Source organism: Apteryx rowi, unplaced genomic scaffold (genome assembly GCF_003343035.1).
Source record: "Apteryx rowi isolate R43461 unplaced genomic scaffold, aptRow1 scaffold_3, whole genome shotgun sequence".
Taxonomy (NCBI): Eukaryota; Metazoa; Chordata; class Aves; order Apterygiformes; family Apterygidae; genus Apteryx; species Apteryx rowi.
Window position 1 is genome coordinate 7,152,586 of NW_020449418.1, and position 22,438 is coordinate 7,175,023.

General features: G+C 66.7%; 2 protein-coding genes across 2 annotated transcripts in view; one reads left to right on the forward strand and one right to left on the reverse strand.

Moving 5' to 3' along the window:
- SEMA4G (semaphorin 4G) overlaps nt 1-20,899 on the forward strand; it is a 23,201-nt gene extending 2,302 nt beyond the window's left edge. Inside the window, 16 exon segments of the mRNA XM_026069502.1 lie at nt 9,596-9,815; nt 12,745-12,893; nt 13,330-13,392; nt 13,482-13,580; nt 14,690-14,783; nt 15,028-15,141; nt 15,354-15,520; nt 15,975-16,144; nt 16,660-16,804; nt 16,886-17,108; nt 17,197-17,312; nt 17,606-17,757; nt 17,859-17,940; nt 17,943-19,393; nt 19,656-19,804; nt 19,971-20,899. Of these exon segments, the coding sequence (XP_025925287.1) occupies nt 9,695-9,815; nt 12,745-12,893; nt 13,330-13,392; nt 13,482-13,580; nt 14,690-14,783; nt 15,028-15,141; nt 15,354-15,520; nt 15,975-16,144; nt 16,660-16,804; nt 16,886-17,108; nt 17,197-17,312; nt 17,606-17,757; nt 17,859-17,940; nt 17,943-18,935 (2,688 nt within the window). The 5' untranslated portion in view covers nt 9,596-9,694 and the 3' untranslated portion in view covers nt 18,936-19,393; nt 19,656-19,804; nt 19,971-20,899.
- Nucleotides 20,900-20,920: 21 nt separating this feature from the next.
- On the reverse strand, nt 20,921-22,437 carry MRPL43 (mitochondrial ribosomal protein L43). Its single transcript, XM_026069555.1, has 3 exons — nt 22,307-22,437; nt 21,585-21,691; nt 20,921-21,153 (listed from the first exon to the last, which is right to left on the reverse strand). The coding sequence occupies exons 1-3, from the start codon at nt 22,435-22,437 to the stop codon at nt 20,939-20,941; spliced, it is 453 nt and encodes a 150-aa protein (XP_025925340.1). The 3' UTR covers nt 20,921-20,938.
- Nucleotide 22,438: the final 1 nt, after the last annotated feature.

A 22,438-nucleotide genomic window follows, 5' to 3' on the forward strand; every position in this document is an offset into this window, starting at 1 on the left:
CCGCCCGCACCTGCCGGGCCGCCGCGCCGAGCCGCGTCGCAGGCGAGTGGTGGGAGCAGCGAGCGGGGAGGGCGGCTGCGGCGTGCGGGGCTGGGGCTGGGGCTGCAGGCAGCGCTTGGGGGGCTGGGGCTGCGGTGCGGGGTCTCGGTGCGGGTCCAGGTGCGGTCCAGGGGCAGCGTCTGCGTGCTGGGTCTCGGTGTGGGTCCAGAAGCGGGGTCTGGGTGCTGGGTCTGGTTGTGGGTCCAGAAGCGGGGTCTGGGTGCTGGGTCTGGTTGTGTGTCCAGGGGCAGGGTCTGGGTGCTGGGTCCAGAGGCAGGGTTTGGTTGTTGGATCTGGGTGCTGGGTCCAGGGGCAGGGTCTGGGTGCTGGGTCCAGAGGTAGGGTTTGGGTGTTGGATCTGGGTGCTGGGTTCAGGGGCAGGATCTGGGTGCTGGGTTCAGGGGCAGGATCTGGGTGCTGGGTTCAGGGGCAGGGTCTGGGTGCTGGGTCCAGGGGGTGCTGGGTTCAGGGGCAGGGTCTGGGTGCTGGGTTCAGGGGCAGGATCTGGGTGCTGGGTCCAGGGAAGGAGGAGCAGGATCTGACCCACTGTGGTCCAAGTCCAGGAGAGCTGGGCCTGGGGCTCTCCCACGGGTCCAGTGCGTGGGGAGCAGGTCGTCGGGTGCCACTGCGCCGTGGGGGGCTGGCGTGCCGGGGACGGGGTTTGGGGATCGGGGTGTAGCCAGGGCRGTGTGGCACCTGGAGAGGACTTGGGGAGCAGGGCTGTGGGGCAGGGGCTGGGATGCCGGGGGCTGGTGGGTTGGGGGAAACTGGGGGGCAGAGCTTTTGGAGGCAGCTTGGAGAGGGGGCCTGGGGGGGTTGCTGGTGGTGAGGATTTGGGGATACAGGCTGGAGCGGAGGTAGCGGCATGCAGGGTCTGGGTGGCATGGTGGGGTAGCGGCCGTACTGAGCAACAGCTCTTGGGGTGGGGGCTGGAGACAAGCCCCCCCGTTGCCTGTAGCAGGTCCGGGGGATCGTGGGTCCGAGGGGACGGGCAGTGCAGGCAGTGTGCGGGGAGGGCTACCTGGGGGGCGCCTGGGCTCTCAGCCGGCTCGGACAAAATCCTGACCCGCTGCAGATGATGCCGTGCGATTCCCTGCCTCCCACCCCTTCCCCTCGGGACGCTGGGGGCCATGCGGACGGGGAGCTGAGGCTCGTCCGAGCTGCCGCTCCGGGGGGCTCAGCTCCTCGGGGGGGGCTGGGGGGCCCCTGAACGGAGGTGAGCTGGGGGCTTGGCTATTTTAGGGTAGAGCCGCATCTATCCGTCAGTGTGAGGGACCTGTGGTGCCACCAGGCAGGACCGAGGTTTGGGGCTCCCCTCACCCTCCCCACCGGTACCTGCGACAGGCACGGCCTTCAAAACCATGAGCTCGATATGGGGGGGGGGGAGGAACCACGAAAAAGGATGTTCTGGTGCCAAAAACATAGTCTCGGAAGACAAAAGAGGCCGCCCAAAATGGATGAGGAGCGCAGATTCCCCCAGAGGCAGGGAAATTATTAATAACAGCGAGGCCGTCTTCCGTGCCGGCTGGTCTGCCGCCACGAGCGGCGTTCGCTGCTCTTCCCCCCCGGCCCCGGCTGCCGGGGAAGGCTCCTGGACAGGGGCTAACCGCGCGTCCCCGTGCGCRGGCGCCTGCCTAAAACCGGGGCGCGCTTGGGTCCGGGCTGGACGAGCGGGCCGGCGTTGCGCGTCTCGGCTTCGCGCGGTCGCCCTCGGCTTGGCACGGGACAAGGGGCAGCGTGCCGCSATCCGTATCTGGACTCCAGAGTTGTTTTTGTGTTGCAACCAGCTGGCAGCGGGGGGGGGTGTGGGGGGAAAACCAACCTTTTTGGCTTCGGCGCATGAGGGCTTTGTGCCGCACGCCTCTCCTTCGCTTCCCCCTCCCTCTCCAGCACCCGCTCGGACCTTTCACCGCTTTCCCGGCAGGAAGGCGGCGAGCTCTCGGAGCTGGGAGGTGGTTTCAGTGCATTCGGCAGGTTGGAGGCTGGGCAGAGCCGGCCAGGTGCGCTCGGCGGAGGGGGGCCGCTGCCACCCCGGGAGCGAACCGAAAACCGGCCCGGCTCCGGGTCCAATGTCTTCCCGGGAAGCCGCTCGTGCGACCYGGCAGTTCGCAGGGAGCCGGCCAGGATGGCGAAAGCACCCGCCGGGGCACCTGCTGCCTCTCGGCGTGACCATCCCTGTGGTTTATTTATTTATTATTATTTTTATTTTTTTTTAACTTTCCCCTGCTGTAAAAGCCCCCCCGCGTGCCCAAACGTTTTGCGCGACCGCCCCACGCGTTTTACGAGGGCCTGGGCCCTGCCGCGACACGGGCGCTGCAAAACTCGCCCGCGTGCGAATCTGCAGCCCCAGCCGCCGCCGCCTCCCCTCTGCCCGGGGCCTCCGCAGCCGGGCCGGGCCGCTGGGAGCAGCGTAAAGCCGAGGCTTTCAGGCACTTTTATTACCGACCGGTGCACGGGCTGGAAAGCAGCAGGTTTTGTTCTGGCTTGCGCTTTTCTTTTTTAATTTTTGTTAATTCAAAGCTCCCTACCAGATACCGCCCCGTTTCTCCGTCCCTAATGGAGTTAAGGAGAGCTCTGATTTTCCTGTTGCAAAGCCAAGCCTATGCAAATAAAGTTGGGGTCTGATTTTTCATGCAGCCAAGCCGTGTTTATACAGATAATTTTGGGAAAGGCAGAATGCTCTGCCAGGGCTCGGGTTTCGGGGTTTCACGGCGGGTGCAAATCTTGTACTGCGCAGTTTTGAATGCTAAGTGGAAAAGAACATCAAATTAGATTTGACCCCAAAGTTGAAGTTTAGTTGGAGGGAAACAGAAGAAAACAAGATTGTTAAAGCTGGAACCAATAAAAATGTTCCCATCATCTGTTTTTGCTGGACTTTTGAAAAGAAAACAGTTTATCTTTCGAATAAATAAAATGGAGAGGGACAGGCTGGTGGTTCAAAGCCCCGAGTTCAAAGAAGGCGAGCTTGGTTTAACTCCCGGGATTGCCACAGCTTCCGATGTGACCCGAAGCCGTTCAGGCTTCCCGGGACTCAGTTTCCCTTCGGTAACGGCGCTTCTCTGCCAGGCCGTGGCGGAGAAACCCTTCCCGCGGGCAGGAGCCCGGTGCGCCGCTGGTGGGAACCACGGGCGCTGCCAGGAAACGGCTTTGAAACTCAAACCTGGCGTCAGAAGGAAACTGGAAGAGAAACCCGCTCCGAGCAAACCCCGAGGTTAATTCCGTGTCGCGCATTGTGGAGGCCCAGTGAAATGGGACAAAGTGCAGCGGCGGGGGCGAGCGAGCYGCTCGGAACTGGCCACAGCTCCCCGAAATCCGCGCGAGGATGTGCTGGCGACGGGGCTCGCAGAGGTCCCTTTAAACTTAGGGTTGGGGTGGTTTTGTTTTTTTCTCCCCCCCCTTTTCTTTTTTTCTTTTTAATTGTTCCTGGGAGTTTAATTCCAAAATTATTCTCCCACTTCTGCTGCAGGAAGCTGCACTTAACCACAAGCCCTTTTAAGGCTGCAGAGGGAAAGCGAGGGGCGGCGAGCGGCTCCGTGGTGGCGGTGAGGACGCGGGTGCAGGGACACGGCTTAAACTCCCTGTTACCCCTCGCCTGGGGCTGGGGGGCACGGGGAGGTTTTCCGGGAGCAGGGTAGGACGGGAACAGCTCTGGCCCGGCCAGGGGAGAGCAGAGGGCAGGAGGAGGGTCACCACTAATTTAGCCCCAATTCCCCTCCGCTTGCCTTCAGGAGGCTTTCCAAACTCTTGGGATGGGCTTCGAAACCTGCTGGTTTCCCCCGGGAAGCCGGGGATGGAGGCTTGGTGTTGGGGGAGCAGAGGGGCGAATCTGTAGGAAATAGGGTGTTGTTGGTTTTGTTGCTCGCGGGGCGGCTCGTCTTTGGGGGGACGTTTAGGCGCCGGGCCCTGGGGGACGCACGTAGGCCCGGGTCGCCCCGTGGAAAGGCCCGCGTCCCAAACTGCCCCTCGTTCCCCCCTCGCCCGTCGCTCTGCTCCTTCTGCGCCTCGGCGCCGCCTCCCCCTGCCTCTTCCCCCCCTCGTGACGTTCGCAGGATCCCGGCTCGGCRCGCTCCTCTGCCGGATGCGCTGGGCTCTGCCAGCAGCCGGATGAAGGGCCGTGCCGTGCCGTGCCGTGCCAGGGAAGCGCCGAGCCCGTTCCCACGGTCTGCCGGGCCCCGGCAGCCGGCGGCTCTGCAGCCCGAGCCCCGGGGCGGGCGCCCTCGCCGCCCTCCCCAAACCAGCCGGCTCGCGCCTCGCCCGGGGCGCCGATGGTTTCGGAGACCCCGGAGGGTGGCTGTCCCCTCCCCGCCTCCCCTCCTCGGCGCCCCGCATCCAAAATCTGGGCGAAGCGGGGATGTCTGAGCTGCCTGCATCGCCAAAGCCTCCGGGCAGCTCAGCTGAAGTGCCTCAGCGTTGAGCTGGATTTTTGTTTAAAAAAAGCTGCTAGAAATAAACCGCGCTCGCTCGGAGAGGAGCATCCAGGTCACTCTGTTCGTCCTCAGCCCCTCCCTCCCCTTTCGCCATCGCCCAGGCTGATCGCAAGTCCCCTTCACCCGAAGGAGTTTTTGGCAAGTTAGCATTTTTCCTGCCGTTGTTGACAAAAATCCGGGTTTGTTGAGAAACTTCCATCCGGCGAAGTGCACCAGCGCCAGCCCGGTCCCGCGACAGTCCCCCTCCCGGGAGCGAATTCCTGGCCAAGGTCACAGCGTGTTCCCTTGGCCAGGAAACGCGGCTCGTCCCGGGCTCTCCCGCCTCGCGGGGCGCCGGCACCCTCGGGTCCCCGGCCCTGCTGCAGCCCGGGCCTCGCTCGGGCGGCCGTCCGGCAGCGCCGCCTCCGCGGCCAGGCACAAATCTGGTCGACGGCTCGTCTTTTCCCGTATTGCGCTCGCTCCTTCCCGCACCTGCAGCCGGGCGGTTAAAATGCATCCGTTGCTTTTCTTGCTTTTTTTTTTTTTTTTTTTGCACCGTGGTTGCTCTGCAGATGAGCAATTTGTGCAGGACTCGGTGCAATTGCAAGAGCAGCTCGCAGGAAATCACTAGTTGCAGAGGCAGCGCCGGGCCGGGGGGAACCTCGGCTCAGCCGGTGGGGAAGTTGCGGCAGCGGGAGCCGGAGGGCGTCGCGTGCCTCCGTTCGCCCGTGTGAGTAAAGCGAAGGAGGTCGCACGTGGTTTTGAATGCCTGGGTTGTGCCGCCTGGAAAAAGGAAAGAATTAAAGACGTCGTCTGCTGTTGCCTCCTGCTGCCCTCGTCTGAATTTTGTTAAAGCTGTTGTGCAACCCCCGATCCAGCGAAGACCGCGCGTAAGGCCGGCACGTTGCCGTGCCTCTGCCGGGGGGCCGGCACCGCTCCTTTGCGGGAATGCAAGGTGTAAAGCGGGAGCGTCAGGCCCCGCTCTGCAAACCTCTCTCCGGCCGTGCGCGGCAATTACAATTCCTTGAAACGCCGTGGCGATTCTCGTTTCGCATACGGTGCCCGCCGCAGACGCCGCGTCTGGTGCGCGCTGGCTTTGTTAAGGAGCCCTCGAGTGGCATTTCATTAGCCTGCCCTGGCGTGAGTTTGTTTTTATTTCTGAAGTGTTTCGCCCGTGCGGCGGACGGGGCCRTCACGCGAGCAGGGACGGACGCTCAGCACCGTCCGGAGAAGAGATGATTTCGCCCGGCGTCTTGTTTCGTTCTACCGCGTTCCCTTAAAATTGCAAAGCGAAGATCGCTTTCCGAAACGGCGGCCGAGGAAGCAGCCGCGCCGCGTGCGAGAAGACGTCTCCCCCCCCACACACACACACCGCCCTGCCCTGTGCCTCAGTTTCCCCGCCCGGCTTGCGGGAAGAGCGGGTCCGTGGGGCGGGAGCCGAGGCCGGGGCCGTCCCGCAGGGCGCTGGGGGCCGCACGGGAGCCGCGGGCGTCCGCAGGGGCCTTGCCAGCCCGCTGGTGGGAACGGCTCCAAGCCCGCACGAGCCGTAAACTACTCGCGGCTCCTCTCCAGGTCGCTGACACGGGAGGGGTATCTTTTATTTTCTTTTTTTGGCCTGATCTCTTATCTTTCGGCTTAGAGGAAAGGTGAAGGATTCAATAGCAATTAGAGCATCTCGTAGCGCCTGTGGCAGGCCGGCGTTAACCCTTGCCATCCCGGGCACTCGCTTGCTTTCTCCTGCACCGGCGGGTTTGCTAGGGGCAGAGATTGCCGTCGACGTCGCGAGATACCTGCCGACGACGTGTCCGGGCGCTGGCAGCCCCGCGGGAGCGCTGGCCGCGGCGGCGCGGAGGGGACGGGTGCTCGGGTGGCGATTTTGAGCTAGGCCAAAGATGGTTTCAACACCCTGCTGCTCTTTCTCTGCCTCCCAGGGTTAAAAAAATAAAAAAAATAATAAAAAAAATACACCGGCGAGGAGCAGCCCTTCCCTTTGAGTAAAACATTAACTGGCTCTTGCAGCTAACTGATTAGTTGTCCTTTAGGACAAAGTTGCATCTGATCTCGGGCAAAGGAGCCTTTGGAAATGGCTGTCATCGCTCCTCTGGAAGCAGGAGGAAGGCGCAGCCCCGGCGGCAGCGGGGGCTGATCCCGAAGGCGGCTCCCGCGGCCCCTGCCCTGCCCGCCCGCCCCGCGCAGCCCTTACGCTTTATTTATTTTATTTTTACTTATTTATTTTTTTTTCGGCGCTGGCTCCGTGCTCGCGCTGGTTAAATTTTAGACTGAGGGCAGCTCGCCGCACGGCGTTTGCTTTGCGATAAAGGCCGGCGCTGCCCGGCGGGCCCGTTCGCCTCCTTGCCCTGGCCGTGGGCGGCAAGCAAAGTTCAGGGATCGTTTGCCCCCGCCGGAGGTGAACCGAGCGCGCCCGCCCGCCCGCGGGAACGTGCTGCCGCGGGGCAAACCCGCCGTGCCCCCCCCAGGACAGGCTGCCCGCCGGGGCCGGAGACCCCCTGGGGAAAAAGGGGGGGGTTTCGCTGCAGCGAGACGCAGCCTCTCGTTTCGCCTCCCGCTCGCCCTGAAAGCCCTTCTGCCTTTCGCTTGGTTTGGTTTTGAGCTCCCCTCTGCCGAGGCCTGGCGAGGTATTTGCTTTAGGGAAACCGGCTGCAGCCAGCGTGTTTGAACAGCTTTTCCGAAGGGCTGGGTGTTTGGTTTATATAGATATATTAAAAAAAAAAAAAAACCCTAAGCAAACACGTCAGTGCTAGCTGCTTCACGGGGAGGTCTCCTGGTCAGAGTTACCCGACCGTCTCGTTCCTCGTTAGCGCCTTCAAAATTAACCGGCTGCTTTTCCTGCAGCGGCTATCGCTGTGCCGGGCGTCAGGCGATGCGGCCGAGAGGAGACGGGGGGGTCATTCCCGCGGCGGATGCCGAGAAGCGAAAGTGGGCGCTGAGAAGAGACCGGCGGGATTTATGGCGCGGCGACGGCCACTAACGGCCCCCTTCTCCGGGCTGGGCTCCCTTTCGGCAAGCGGGAGCTGGGGGCAGGATGGCGGTGGCTTCTTGGGCTGGCTCCGTGGTGCGGATGCCCCTGCCCCTGCCCTGGCCGCGCTTTTCCCCGCGGCCATCCGGAGGGATGCTGCGCGGTACCCGCGGCCCGGAGCCCCCGCGGCGGCGATGCTCATCCCGTCTCCCGCCGCGTGTGCATGAGCGAGGAGCCGTGATTCACCGGCGGCCCCTTCTCTCCCAGCGACTCTCCCCGCGGAGCTTTGATCTCGCTGGGACGTGCCGCTGCCTGCCTCGCTCCGCCACGGCTGAGCTGGCGGCTCCCCTCGGGCRCCGGGCCGCCGCTAAAAATCGTGCACAAGCGGCGGGCGATGGGGACCGGCGATAGCCGGCCGCGCCGGCAGGCCGCCTTGCTTAATGGGCTCCGGGCACGGTGGTTTTACGCCGCCTGCTGAAGCGGGGGGGTCGTCGGCGCGCTTGGATTAGGCGGGATTTGCAGGGGTAGATCGGATCGCCGGCTGTTTAGGTGGTTTTGGCCGGGGTTTGCTTCCTGGCTGGAACCGGATCCGAGGTGGATGCTAAACTTCAAGGCAGCTTTGATGAAAGAGAAACTGAAATCTAGTGGAAAAACACTGGGGGTGGGGGAAAACCCCCCACCATTCTCCCTGGAAAGGACTTGATGAAGATGCCAAACGGCTCCTGTATCGGTTTTCCGTTGTGCCGTGTTGCTGTGTGCTTTCCGCTTGGGCTCGCGGTCCGAAACGTCCTGCCCCCGCGCCTCCGTCCTCAAGGGGCTCCTGGTTTTGGGGGAGGAGGGGGGGAGCTCTGGGGACAAGTGTCTCAAAGCTATGTGCCCTCCCCAAAAAAACATGGGGCGCTTGCAGCGCGCGGGCTCCGCGGCAGGGCTCAAGGCGTGAGTTGCGCCGGGGACGGGAGGCCGCGGCATGCGGCTCCTTGCGGATGCTCTGCCGAGGAAGGAGCCTGTTTCGCCGGGGCCTGCGGGAGGAGGACGGGAAACAGAAAACACCTGGGCTCTTGCAGCAGCGGCGAGGCGAGGAGAGCTGTTCTCCACATGTTTGGGGTTTCCCTTTCTTTCCTGCCTGGCTTCTCGCTTCCTGAAGGGGCTGCAGGGCTTTTGGCTTGGCTGGACGTGTWTCAATCCCAGCTGGGTGCTTTCGGGGAAGGAGCGGAGCCCTTCGGCTCATCCCGTCCTGCAGCAGGCRCCCCTGGGGAGCAGGATTTGGGTTGCTGAAATGCCGGTTCCCCAGCCCCGCTCAGCCCGGCAGACTCGGGCGCTCTTTCCCGACCGTGCTTCTCGGGTGGGATGCAATGGAAAGCCTCTCGGCAGCCCGGGAAGAATAGCTCCTTTCTTCTCCCTTTCCTTCCCCCGACCGCGCGGCGCTTTTGGGGGACCGTGACCGATTGTCTCCGCTAAAGCGTGTCCGTCGGACAGGAGGAGCCGGGCGAGGCAATGGCCCGGAGCAAAGGAAGGAGCAGGCAGGGGGCTGGGTTTGGCAGCACGGGGGGGGGGGCCGCCGCAGCAGGCAGGCGAGCGGCGACCTGCGCCCCCAAAGGAGCAGCACCCCGGGGTGGGTCCTGCCTGCACCTCTCCTCCCGGCGCCRGGGAGGACGATGCTCTGCTCCGCTCCGCTCCGCTCCGGCCGAGCCGCGCAGCACCAGGGTTGGCGCCGAGGTGCAGGCGGCGGCAGCGGCGCGTGCCGGGGCGCACCTCCCGCACGCCCGGGGGGATGTCGGCCCCCGGCGCCGCGGGGATGGGATTTCAGCCCCGGGGCATCTCTGTTCCTCTGCCGAGCAGCCGCAGGGGTTACGCAGGCGGCCGAGGCGGGAGCGCTTGCGCGGCGCAGAGCAATTAACCGCGAGCGCTCCCAGCGCGGCGCTAACCGCGGCGCCTTTACGTGTTTCAGCGTCACGCGTAGAAACCCTGGGAGAAGGGGGCTAAATCGAGGTGTTATTCGTGTCGCCTCTTCTGGAAACGTCTCTGCCCGGACGCCGCTCGCGTGACATTTAGGGAGGCGGATGGAGAGGGCAGAACGAACACGGGGTCGCTCTTCCCTGAAGAGCAACCGAAGCCCGTCGCCTTGCGGTGCGTGGGGGGAGCGGGGCGTCCGACCTGGTGCTCTGCGTTTCAGGGGCGCTCGGCGGCCGGACCGGTCCCGGGGAGCTGGTGAGCCCGTCCCCAGGACCCGCTTCCCCAGCCCGGCGGCCGCCCTCGCCGGGGGCCGGGGAAGATGAGCAGCGGCACGGCCCAGCTCCTGGCGGCCCTCTTCGTGGCAGCGGYGATGGGCTACCCGTCACGGCGCTCGGCCACCGATCTGGACGCCACCCCCAGGACGACGGTCACCTTTGACGGTAAGAGCACGTGCCGGGYGTCCTCTCTTTTTCCCCATGAGGGTGGGAATGGGAGAGGTGGTGGCATCTCCATCCTTGAAGGTTTTCAAGACCTGACTGGCTCGGTGCTGCCCCTGCTTCAAGCAGGACTGGGTGTCCGCGAGCCGGGGTAGCCCTGCGGCGGGGACGTCCCCAGCGGGCAGGCACGGGGCACAGCCCTGCGTCTGCGGGACAGTTGAGCCCAGGCGTCCGGGAAGTGCCCGGAGGGGCTGCTTTGCAGTGGGGGAAGCTCACCTGCCAGCACCAGGTGCTCTTGGCCGGTCCCTTGGGGCAGAGCCGGTCCACCAGGGATGGTGGGGTGCTGGCCCAAGAGAAGGGCTGCTGGGAATCTCCAAGCAAGTCAGGAGGAAAAACCCACCTTGAATGTCGTCTTTCCCTCTTTTTGGACTTATCTGAAAAAGATGGGACAGTTTTAAAGAGTTAGGTCTTTAAAAGTTAGGTCTTAACTGGCCACTGCTTCTCCTCCATGGCAGAGGAGGAGGGTGGACTGCTCCAAAGGGATGGTTGTGACTCCGTACGGATGTGCCAGGTGGTGATAGCATGGAGGCAGGAGGAAGCACAGCGTAAATGATGCCGGTGCCTGCAGCTGAGGTGCCCATGGGCTTTGCTTTCTGGCCAGGCATCCAAGTGCCGGTGCAGTTGGGATGCATGGGGCAGCGCCACAGGCTTGGTGGGGGTGCACAGGTCTTGGTGGTGGCAGGTGAGACTTGGGGTCTTTCCCGCAAGGTATTTGGTGCATCGTGACTGTGTTTAGCCTTCATCAGCCTAAGCATTGCCTGGAGCACAGGATGGGGGACTGACCATGGTGGGGAGGCTATGGGGTGGCCTCCAGTCACTTGAGCTCCAGAAATTGGAGCCTGTCTGGCTGTCTTGTGTTGGGTGCCCAGAGCTGATGTGCCCTGAGCCCCCTGAGTGGGATGGATGGGTGGGGAATGGCCCTGCTGGGTCTGCCCAGCCTGGTGGCATCTCTTTGACAGCGAGAGGGGGACAAGGGCACAAGGACAAGTGCATGCACGGGGTGCACCTTGGCTAGTCCCCAGCACCTCACCATCGGCCTGGGCATTGGGCCTGGGCATCCATCCATCATGGTTTTAATAGTCTTCAGTAAGTTTCCTTCCGTGATTTTGCCTGTCTTTGGTTGGGTTCTTGGTCTCCAGCATCTCCTGTGGCAGCAAGCCCTGCAGTGTGGTTGTGCCTCAGGCGGCCGAGCGGCTTCTCCAGCCTTGCTATTTAAGCCCAACAGCCCGGTCTGGCTGTGCCGTTGCCTCAGCAGAGCCGGGCGGTACCATCCCCTCGCCGTCCCCTCTGTGCTGCCCCGTTGCAGAGGTGCTGCATCCCCTGCGAGCTGCGGAGGCTGCGTCAGGGCACACGCTTGGGGCCGAGGGTTGTTCGGGAGGGAGCAGTCAGCTTGGTCGGTGCAGATGGGTTGAGAGAGGGGATGGAAGATCTGGCAGGGGATTCCCAGCTTCGCCCCTCGTGTTTTCCCTTCCGCTTCCCTTTCCCTTCCCGTGGTTTGAAGCTGGAGGAGCAGCCCGTGGGGGCTGGGAGCCAAGCGGCTCTTGCAGCCCGTCCGCGGGCAGGCGGCTCTATGGGAAGCCACGCGGCCTTTCCGGCCTCAGCGGTCGATGGGAGATGGTCACCACTTGCAGGAGGAGGAGGAGGAGGAGGATCCTTCTCCCCCCAGGCGATGCCGCCTTTGGCTCCAGCTCTCCCTCCCCCGGAGCCGAGGAGGGGTAATTCCCTCCCGAGGAGGGACAGGTCTGCAAGGAGGCTCACGTGCTCCGAGGCGGAAATCTGGGGTGACTTTGGCCCTGAGAGAAGGCGCAGCGTGACGGCAGGTCCAGGCAGCCCCCGCTCCCTCTCCTTGTGGCAGGGTCTGGGGTCAGGCAGAGGGAGAGGTTTTGCTGCTGGTGAGTTTTGCTGTTGATTTCTAAGGCAGGGAGCAGGTGGGGACGGAGGACACGGTGACCGCGGGGCGTTAAGCTGGGTGGGGGTGTTGCTGGGCAGAGCTTTCAGGTGAGCCGCGACGAGCCGCCCCCTTTCACTGCAGTTTTGGTTCGGGTTTTTGCATCCTTCCCTTTGGGCTGGCTGGGTTCGTTCGAGACCTCGCTCTGCCCAGAGGGTCCCTGCGGGCTTGTTTTCGCTTCCTCTAGCAGTTTGCTAAGCAGCCTGGTGGGTCCTTACTGGACATGGATGCTCGCAGCTCCGGAGTCTGGGCTGCGGCTTTAATTAACTGGGAGAGTTTTCCACTGTGAGCCYGAAAGCAATTAGTGCCTTCCGCCTCCTACCAAACCTTCCCTGCTTGCTTCGCTCCTGCCGTAGCTGCTGGCACCCAGCGCCGTCTGGCCGATGACGCTTGGCGCGTACCTCCTCAGCGCCCTGCAAACATTTGTTGGTCTTCCTGGCTCGGGCTGGGGTCTGGGGTGAGATCTCCTAGACCCCGGTAAAAGCCGTCTTATTTCCGGCAGGGGAAAACCAAACCCGAGCAAACAGTCTTTGGCGTATTTTACAGGAGAAGCAGCTCGGTTTCTCACCGTGCTGCTGTTTTCTCTCTTACCCAGACCTCCGCTATGGAGCGCGAAGTGTTTGCTAACACCCCAGCGAGCGCTTTCGGTAGAGGTTCAGGGAGGAGAACAGATGTGTTTGGAGAGAAAACAGGAAGGAAAGCGAGCCTGCTGCTGCACGCTTTGCAGAGAAAACCGCTTTGAGCCTTTCCCCCCAGAAGAGGTTTTCATTTTCAGGCCCGCTCCCCGCCTGGGGAGCACGGTCCTCTCTGCCCAAGGACGGATGCTCCATCCGGATGCCGGCGTCCTGCCGCCCCAGCCGGGCTGAGCCCTCGCGTGCCGCAGCGAGGACCGGCCTCAGCCCTGCCCTCTCCTTCCCCGCGCAGAGCTCTCCGGCGTGCGGCGCTTCAGCACCCGCACCCTCAACTACACCACGCTGCTGCTGGAGGACGAGCGCGGCGTCCTCTACGTGGGCGCCCGGGGGGCCATCTTCGCCCTCAACTCCAGCGACGTGGCGGACGGCTCCCACCGGATGGTGAGCGGGGGCCTTGCCCGTCCCCCAGCCCGTCCCCGTGTCTCCTTGCACCTGCCTTGCTCTTCTCCCCCGGCCTCTGCCCCTTTCCCCGGTGCTGGTGGCCCCGGGCTGCYGCTGCGCCATCTCCTCCCAGTCCTCGAGCTGGGAGCTGGCGTGGGATGAGCCGCCCCCCGCCACCCCCACGGCAAGAGGGCCCGAAGGCGTTCGACCCTGCGGCCTGGCATTCCCGGAGCCGCCGGCGACGCGCGGGTCGTGCAGGCTTGGGGCCGCCCAGGAGGCTGATTGCGATGCAGGGAAAGGGCTGATGCTTTGGGTTAATTAAGCCTCTCCAAATCCCCTTGCCCCGAGCTCGTGGTCTCCCCCCACGAAACTCAGTCCCCCTCGCAGAGGGGGGCCGGCGGCGTTCGGGGAGCGACAGCCCCTCTTCCCGCTGCAGATCCACTGGGAAGCGTCTCCGGAGAAGCAGCTGGACTGTCTGCAGAAGGGCAAAAACAACAAGGTAGAGCCGGCCGCGGGGCGCCGGGCGAGGAGGGGCCGCGGCGCTCGGCCCCGGCGGTAACGCTCGTGTCCCCCCCCCCAACCCCGCAGACCGAGTGCTTCAACCACGTGCGGTTTCTGCAGCGGCTGAACAGCACCCACCTGTACGCCTGCGGGACGTACGCCTTCCACCCGCTCTGCACCTCCATCGTGAGTGCGCGGGGCCCCGCGGTCACCGAGCCCTCCGCCTCTCCTGCCGCCCCCAAACCGCCCCCCCGCGCCGCGTCCGCCCTCGCGCTGCRCGGAAAAGCTCGGCGAAGCACCCGCGGAGCGTCGGACCCGCTGCTCGGGGCGTCCCGGCCGCTCGGGCAGCGCCGGGGCTTCGGTGCCGTTTCGCCGCCGCGTGCCCCACGGGGAGGACGAGCGACCCCGGGCGCCGGGAGAGGCAGGGCTGGGGCGGCGGGCGCCCGGGGTGCAGCCGCCGTGACGCGGGCGGACGTCTGGGTGTCCCCACCCCGGCCCTGGGAGCGTGTCGGACTCTGACCCCGGAGCAGGGGATCGGGGCCRTGCCGGGAGGAGCGCAGGATCGCCAGGGCTGGGACGTGCCGGCGCGGAGGTGCGCCAGCCGCGCCGCCTCCTCCGCGTCCCTGAGGGCGTCAGTGACCCAGCGTGTCCCCGGGCTGGTGGGTCACAAGACCCCTTCCCAAAGCAGTCCTTGGCCCCATCTCCATCGAGTCCCCTTGGGGACTGGCTGGTGGCCGTGGCGAGCGTGCTGGTGACGGCGACGGGTGCTGGGGCTGATGCAGCCGTCCCTCCCCGGGGACTTCCTGGGCCAGCCCAAGGGTCCCCCGCGGGCCATGACTCAYGGCAGGACACCGTGTCCCTCGGCAGTGAGACTTTAACCCCCGYGTGGCGGCTGCCCTTCGCCCACGTCCCTCCTGGGGCCGGGGAGGTGACGGGGCCCAGGAGAGCTGTGCGCCCTCGCGGGGGTCCTGCGGCCGGCCRTGCCCGTGCTCCCTGCCCGTTCCCGCTGCTGTGCAGCCTGCCTGGTTTTGCTCCCGCTGCCCGGGGCCGTCGCGTGCCCTGGGAGTTGCGCTCAGGAGCATCATTATTCGGGGCACTTTGAACTGCAAACCCCAAAGAAAACAGTTCCCACGGTGACACGGACGTCACCTGGGACCCAGGGAGCCAGGCATGGACTTGCTGGGGAGTTGCATGGGGAGAGCAAAGCCGGGGCAGGTGATGGGGCCTCCTGGCTCACCGGGTCCCCTCCTGGCTCACCGTCCCCTCCTGGCTCACCGTGTCCCCTGCCCCCCCAGGACGCCGACAGGTTCACGTTACCATCCCACTTCGAGGAAGGCAAGGAGAAATGCCCGTACGACCCCTCCCGCGGCTACACCGGTCTCATCGTGGGTAAGCGGCACCTTCTCCAAGCCTGGTGGTGACATCTGGGATGCCACCGGCCCTGTCCCTGTCCCCCCGTGCTCCCTCGGGGGCACCCCAGCTTGCGGGGGGCTGCAGCCCCGTAGCAAACCRGGGCCTGCTCTTTCCTCCTCCTCCCCCCGGGGCACGTGGACGCTGGCTGCTTTCGGGTGGTCCGTGCTGTCCCCGTGGCATGCGGGCCAGGGCCACGCTCACGGGTCTCTGCCCTGCCCAGACGGCGGCTTGTACACGGCCACGCGCTACGAGTTTCGGAGCCTCCCTGACATCAGGAGGAACCTGCACCAGCGGCCGCTGAAGACCGAGGAGTCCCCGTTGCACTGGCTGAACGGTGAGCCATCCCCGTCCCCCCTGGGACTGGCGTCGTGGGCCCTGGGGCGGATGGTGGGGCGCAGCCCATTGCCCGGGGCAGAGGCGGTCGGAGCGTCCCRGGGTGTCCTGGGCTTGTCCCGCCTGGTCCACCGCGAGGGGAAACTGAGGCAGGAGGGACCTGGGCACAGGCCCCCGCTGCAGGTCTCCAACCTTTGTCTCGGCGTCCCCCAGACGCCGAGTTCGTGGCCTCCGTGCTGGTCCGYGAGAGCCGGGACAGCCCCGTGGGTGACGACGACAAAATCTACTACTTCTTCACGGAGCGGGCCGGCGAGGAGACCACGTCCTTCTTCGACAAGAGCCAGGCGGCCCGGGTGGCCAGGGTGGCCCGCGTGTGCAAGGTAGGGATGCTCCTGGCCGCGGGGAGCGAAGCACCGGCACCGGGCACTGTGTTGCACCTCGGGGGAAACTGAGGCACTGAGGCACGGGCAGAACAGGATGCATGTCCCAAGGGWAAACTACAGCTTGGCTCATTTCATCCCTCCTGCTCCGGCTTAACTCGGTCTCCAGCTCTCAGCCCTGGTCCTTTCCTGCTCCTGTGGGGTTGCGGGAGCTCGCTCTCCGGGGAAGCCCCCGGCGCGGGCATCCTCCTGCGTGACGTGGGGCTGGCAAACAGCCCTGGGGGGCGAAGCACTGTGAGCCCTCCCTGCTGGACCCCGGCCCCGGGGATGGGTGCTCCCCCTCCGTCAGCCGCTCGCCAGGTGCCGTGGGAAGAGCTGCGCGCAGCACGGTGGTGGGACACAGAGGGGGGACCGGCTCCGGCCACCGGCGAACGGCCCCTCTCTGCCCTTGCAGAGCGACCTGGGCGGGAAGAAGATCCTGCAGCGCAAGTGGACGTCCTTCATGAAAGCCCGCCTGGTCTGCTACATGCCCTACTACGAGGTGCTGCGCAGCGTGTGCAGCCTGGACGGGGGCGGCTGGCCCAGCACCGTCTTCTACGCCGCCTTCACCCTCTCGGCCCAGTGGTGAGCGGGGCTGGGGTGGCCGCGGGGCTGGTGTCCTGGCGAGGGGTGGCCTTTCCCGGTGCGACTGGTGTCTGCGCCAACGCTGATGACGCTCTCCCTGGCTAATGAGGAGCCGTCTCTCCGCAGACCCCGACACCTCGTGGGTATTTATAGCACTGGCCTACGTGGGAGCAGAGACTGGGGGTGAGGGATGGTTTCTAAGCTCAGCTGTCGTCCCTGCGGCGGTGCAGGCGGCGCAAGGACTTGACTAAAGCCCTCGCCGCAGCTCTGGAGCGGGGTGTTGCTGGGATGGGGTGGAGAAGAGCAGGTGATGGAGGGAAATGCTGGATCCTCCGGGCTTCGCCCCCGTCAATCCATGGGACTCCCCACTGCAGGATGTGTCCCCACTGCAGGTTCGCGCAGGGACACCGGTGTTCGTGGAGATGCATGGGATACTGGATGCGCAGACAGGGACCGTGGCGGTGCATTAAGGGTAGATATGGTTTGTGTGTCTCACGCCGCGCTCTGTCCCCCAGGAGGACCATGGAGGCCTCGGCCGTGTGCCGCTACAGCATCTCCGAGGTGCAGCGAGCCTTCGAGGGCCCCTACATGGAGTACCAGGACTCGGCTCGCAAGTGGTCCCGCTACGACGGCACGGTGCCCGAGCCCCGGCCCGGCTCCGTGAGTGCCCGGGGACGCGGGGCGGGAGGGCGAGGGCGCGCGGCAGCCCTGTCCCACCTGATCCATGTCTCCCCCGGGCAGTGCATCACGGACCACTCCCGGAGGAAGGGCTACAACTCCTCGCAGGACCTGCCCAACAGCGTGCTGGACTTCGTGAAGCTGCACCCCCTCATGTTCGAGGAGGTGAAGCCGGCCGGCGGGGAGCCGCTGCTGGTGAAGAAGAACGTGGCCTACAGCCGGCTGGCGGTGGACAGGGTGCGGGCCCTCGACGGGCGCTCCTAYGACGTGCTCTTCATGGGGACGGGTGAGCATGGGCCGAGTTTGCAGGGTCTCTGCTCAGCGCGGTGCCGGGGCGAGGCTGCGCTCCTTCCTCACCCCGCTCTGCCCTCCAGGAGACGGCTGGATCCACAAAGCCGTGGTGCTGGGCTCCGGCGTTCACATCATTGAGGGGGTGCAAGTGTTCAGGGACCCCCAGCCCGTGGAGACCCTGGTGATCTCCCGCACCCAGGTGAGGGGCAGCTGAAGCGGGGGGGGGGATGGGGACACGTCCGGGGCCCGTGTGTTGCCCAGATGCATGGGGCAAAGAGCCCAACGGAGCGGCGGTGGGAGCAGCTGCCCCACTGGAGACGCCAGCACCGGTCTGAATTGGGGCCCCTGCCCTGCGCCCCCCCACCGCAGGAGGGCTGTGCCGTGGGGCAGGGCTCAGCGCTGGGCTAGAAGGCGTCCGGGTGCCCCACGGCCCGGCCACTCTCGCGCCGGGGCGGAGGGCGATGCCGTGAGCCGGCCCTTTGCCCCCCCCAGAGGAGCCTGTACGTGGGGGCGGCCAGCGGGATCCTGCAGGTGCCCCTGGCCACCTGCGCCCGCTACGCCTCGTGCTACGACTGCGTCCTGGCCCGCGACCCCTACTGCGCCTGGGACGGCCGGGCCTGCCGGGAGACGGCCTCGGCGGACAGGTAGGGCCCCGGGGACCCTGCGCAGCGCCCGGGGCAGCTGGAGGCTGGGGCTGGCCGCGGGGCGCACGTCCGGCGCGCCGCTGACGCCCCCCGTCCCGCAGCGCGGTGCTGGTGCAGGACATGCAGCACGGCAACGAGGGATGCCGGAACAGCACCGCGCGGGGTGAGTCTGCGCCTCCCTGGGGTGAGTCCGCACCTCCCCGGGGCCGCGGGGTGCTGCGCYGGCCTCCGACCCTCGGGGTCGATGGCCTCCTTTCGGGGCGGCGCTGCCCCCCGCCCCGGCGCGCGGTGCGATGCCGTCTCTTCCTGCAGTCTTCCCGCCGCGGAAGAACCGGATGGTGCTGCGGGGTGATGACGTGCTGCTGCCCTGCGACCAGCGCTCCAACCTGGCGCGGGCCGTGTGGCTGCTGAACGGCACGGAGGCGCCGGGCGCGGGGCAGGACCGCCTGCGCGTCGGGGTGGACGGGCTGCTGGTGATGGACACGCTGCCCGAGCACAGCGGCGAGTACCGCTGCTATGGCGAGGAGCGCGGGCTCCGGACGCTGCTGGCCGCCTACAACCTCACCGTGCTGCCCGAGCTGCCCCGCGCCAGCGCCACGCCGCCACCTCGGCCCCCCGCCGCCAGCCAGGCGGCCGGCGACATGAAGGTCGTCTACGTCTCTGCCATCACCATCCTGGTGGGGCTGTGCGTGGTGCTCAGCGCCGTCCTGCTCTACGTGTCCTGCCTGCAGAAGCGCAAGGGCAAGTACATCCTGGGGGAGCCCCGGCCCTCCAGCGTGGAGCTCCAGACTGTCTCGGCCAACTGCCTCCGCAAAGGCCGCGGCAGCAAGGAGGAGGAGGAGGACGACGAAGACGAGGACGGGCTCGCCTACCCCGACGGCTGCTTGCAGATCATCCCCGGCGAGGCCCCCACGGCGACGGTGTCCCCGGCCAAGGAGCCGCCGGCCGCGGCGCCCCCGCCGCCCCCGCCGCTGCCCTCCGAGCTCACCAACGGCGTGGGCGCCCTGCCCAACATGCTGCGCAAGATGAACGGCAACAGCTACATGCTGCTGCAGCAGCAGGAGGAGCCGCTGGCCTCGCCACTGTACAGCGCCTCCTTCACCGAGGAGCTCAGCAAAATCCTGGAGAAGCGGAAACACACGCAGCTGGTGGAGAAGCTGGACGAGAGCTCCGTGTAGGGGCTGGGGGGGCCCTGGCATCTCCGGGCCCCCGGGACCCTCCTGCCCTCCAGCCCTAACCCCGGCCCCTTCTCCCACCCCTTGCCAGCAGTGTTACAAGACTCAGGCGAAACTACCTCCTGAAGCGAAGCGCCGGGCCGGGCCTAAGCTCGGGCTCAGGCTCGGCGGTTCCTTTGGCTTTTCACTCACTTTTTGAGACTTGCTGTACAAAAGAAAAAAAAAAAAGAATCTATTTAAATTTGGGAGCTCTATTTATGTATAAAAACCCACCGATGGTGGCCACGAGCTGCAGGCAGGAGCCAGAGCCGGGCTGAAGGTGGATATGGGGAGGGGGGTTTCTGTCTGTCTGTCTGTCCAGGTGAGAGAGACCCTGTCCCACGTGCGTGGACTCAGCCTGCCCCTTCGGGCATCCCCCAGCCCTCGGAGTGCGAGTGCTGGAGCCGGACAGCTGGTGAGAGGTGGGTGAGGAGCAGGGATGGGAGCTTTGGGGTGGCCACGTGGTGCCTGCCCGGCTCGCTGCGGGCCGAGGCGCCTTCTGGGCACCGGTGGCGTTCGGGGAGGAGCACAATCCGGGCTGCTTTTTGGCAGCTGCCCCTCTCCAGGGCTCAGCCCCGCAGCACGGGGCCGGCGGGATGGGGACAACCAGTGCTGGCCCTGGCGCTGTGGGCAGGGAGGGGGCCGTGCCAGCCTGCGCCCGCTCTCCGCCATCTCCCTCTCCAGGGTTTGCTCTCCCAGAGAAGACGGTCCAGCGAGGGACGAAGCCGGGGCGAGGAGGAGGTTCTGCCGTCCCCGCGCACCCAGGAGGGGCGCAGGCAACGCGTGCGGGGAGGTCGCGAGCGCCTGCTCCRAGGAGGGCGCAGCAGCCCCAGGTGAGACGTGGGGCAGGGCCCCGTGGGGAGCCGGCGCAGCCCCGGGGGCACCACGCGCCAGGGAGCCGCTGCGTGGCACCGCTCCACGCCCGGGGGCCGGGGCACCCGCCACCACGGGGCTCTGCCCGTGCCCCTTCCGGTGCCAGGCTCTGCCCTGTGTCTGCAGGGTGCCGCCGGCCAGAGGGGAGCGACTGGGACCCGGCAGCTGGCAGCGAGACGCCGTCGCCGGAGCTGGACTGGCTGCCACCGTGCCGGGGCCGTGGATGCGGGAGCCAGGGCAAGCAGCACGGCGGGTGCGTCCCCTGCTGCGGGTCCCTCCTCCCACCCACAGCGCGGAGAGGGGCCAGCGCCTGCGTCCCCCCACCGTCATCCTGGCTGGGCCGTGCTGCGCCCCTCCCACGTGGTGCCGGTGAAGATTTGGGGCTGGAGGGAACAGTCCCCGCGCGCCCCCAAGAGCCCTGGAGAAGGGCCTGGCTCGCCCGAGGCCTCTTGCTCTCTGTGGCACTGCCCAGGGGAGCCGCTGTCCCCAGATCCCCCCACCCAGCTCCGCTCCTGCCTCCCCCAGCCCGGGATGGGGGGCCTGGGGGCCAGGCGGGGGCAAGGACATGCCGTATCCCAGGGACAGGCAGGGGATGACATGGGATAGCCCATGTCCCCCACGCGTTCCTCGCCCAGAGCCCAGCCCCATGGTGGGCCGGGACTGGGGAAGGAGCCATCGGGGCCGGCAGCGGGCCGGACCCCCGGCCCTCGTGCCCCGGAGGAGCGAGGCCTCACGGGTAACGGGCCGAGCCGGGCTCCTGCATCCCCCCGTTTTGCTGGCAGGGAGGTGCCGGCTCAGCCACCCCTGCGCAGCTCTGTGCCTCGGTTTCCCGACTGCCCGGGGCAGCAGGGTGCCCCCACCTGAGCTGTGGAGAGGGAGAAGTGTCCCCCAAGCCCTGTGCCCTAGACAGCAGCATCACCCCCCCCCCCATGTCCAGCCCCCTTGGCCTGGCACCCCCCTCGCCCAGCCCCGGAGGTGCCAGGGCGCCCCCAGGGCAATAAACACGGCTCTGTCTGGATGCGCGGCGTGGCGTCATCTGTCCGCACCCGGGGAGAAGGGAGAGAGGCGGAGGCGCGTGGCGGCAGGGCGACGCTTTATTGGGGCGGCAGGCGGGGGCCGCGCACGGTGAGGGCGGAGGGTTTGTTGGTGAAGGGGTGCCACTGGCCCTGGACGCTGGGGTTGGCGGTGTGGAAGGGCTTGCGGATGCGGATGATGTCCAGGCCCGACTGGTCGGCCAGCTTGGCGGCGAGCCGGGCGATCTCCTCGCCGCTCTTGCTGGCGACGAGCTCCTCCCGCACCGTGCCGTTCACTGCGGGGCAGAGCGGGGCCTGCGTGAGCCCGCCGCCGCCCCTTGGAAGCGCTCCCGGGTGCGAGCACCCGCACCCCCCCCCCACCGACACGGTTTAGCCACAATCCCCCGCAGCGGCGGGAGCCGCTTCTGCCTCCCACGAACCGCTGCGGCGAGGCTGCCCCGGCCTCGCTCTTGCAGAGCCGCCTTGGGGGGCTCCAAGCTCACCAGCCCCCGGCCGAAACGGCTGCTGGGAGACGCGGCAGCAGCAGAGCTGAGACCTTCCCAGCTCATCACGCCCTGGGAGCCGCAGTGAGCTGCAGCCCGCAGGTGCCTTCGTGCTCCGGCCCAGCGTCTCCTGCACCTGGGGCACCACCTGCCGCTGGGAAGAGGTGGCGCTGGCCTGGCCCAGGGCCCAGCCGGTGCCCCCGCCTGCCCCCCCCTGCACTCACGGTACTCGGCRAGCAGCAGCGGGGCCGGGCAGGGGCGGGGGCTGACGTAGAGCACGACGCCGGGGTGCCGCCGGGCGAAGTCCAGCGCCGCCTCCTCCACGAACTGCCTGCAGGGAGGCGGGGAGGGGGGCCGAGGTCACTGGCRGCCTGCGCCCCACAGCAGGGCTCCGGGGTCACCTCTGCCCCAGGGTCCCGACCTCGTGAGAGGTCATAGTGCGGAGGGCAAGATGCCCCCCCCTTCCCCCTCCTCCCCCTGTGGGTCAGAGGTTACAGATGCCTTCTCCCATCCCCAAGCCCCTGGGACGGAGGTCAAGGTCACCAACACCTTTCCTACACTCATCGGTCAGGGGTCACTAGCACTGTTCTCTGCCCCCCCAAACCTGTGGGTCGGAGGTCAGGGTCACCAGCGACACCCGTGGGTCAGAGGTCAGGGATCACCAGTGTCCTCTCTACACATGTGGATCAGAGGTCAGGGGTCACCAGCGCCTTCCCCCATCCCCATACGCGTGGGTCAGAGGTCAGGGGTCACCACCACCCCCATCCCCACACCCGTGGGTCAGGGGTCACCAGCACCTTCCCCCATCCCCGTGGATCAGAGGTCAGGGGTCACCAACGCCCTCCCCACACGCGTGGGTCAGAGGTCAGGAGCGCCCTCCCCCGCGGGCCACAGTCGCGGGTCACCGACGCCCGCTCCTCCCCGCGGCGGTGGCGGCCGCCGGTACCTGGCGCCGCGGGCGTCGGGCGCGGTGGGGCTGAAGACGAGCTGGAGGCGCTGGAGCTGCCGCACGTAGCGCCCCACGCCGTTGTGCAGGACGGCGGCCAGGAACCGGCTCGGCGTCCCGCGGCCCGTCATG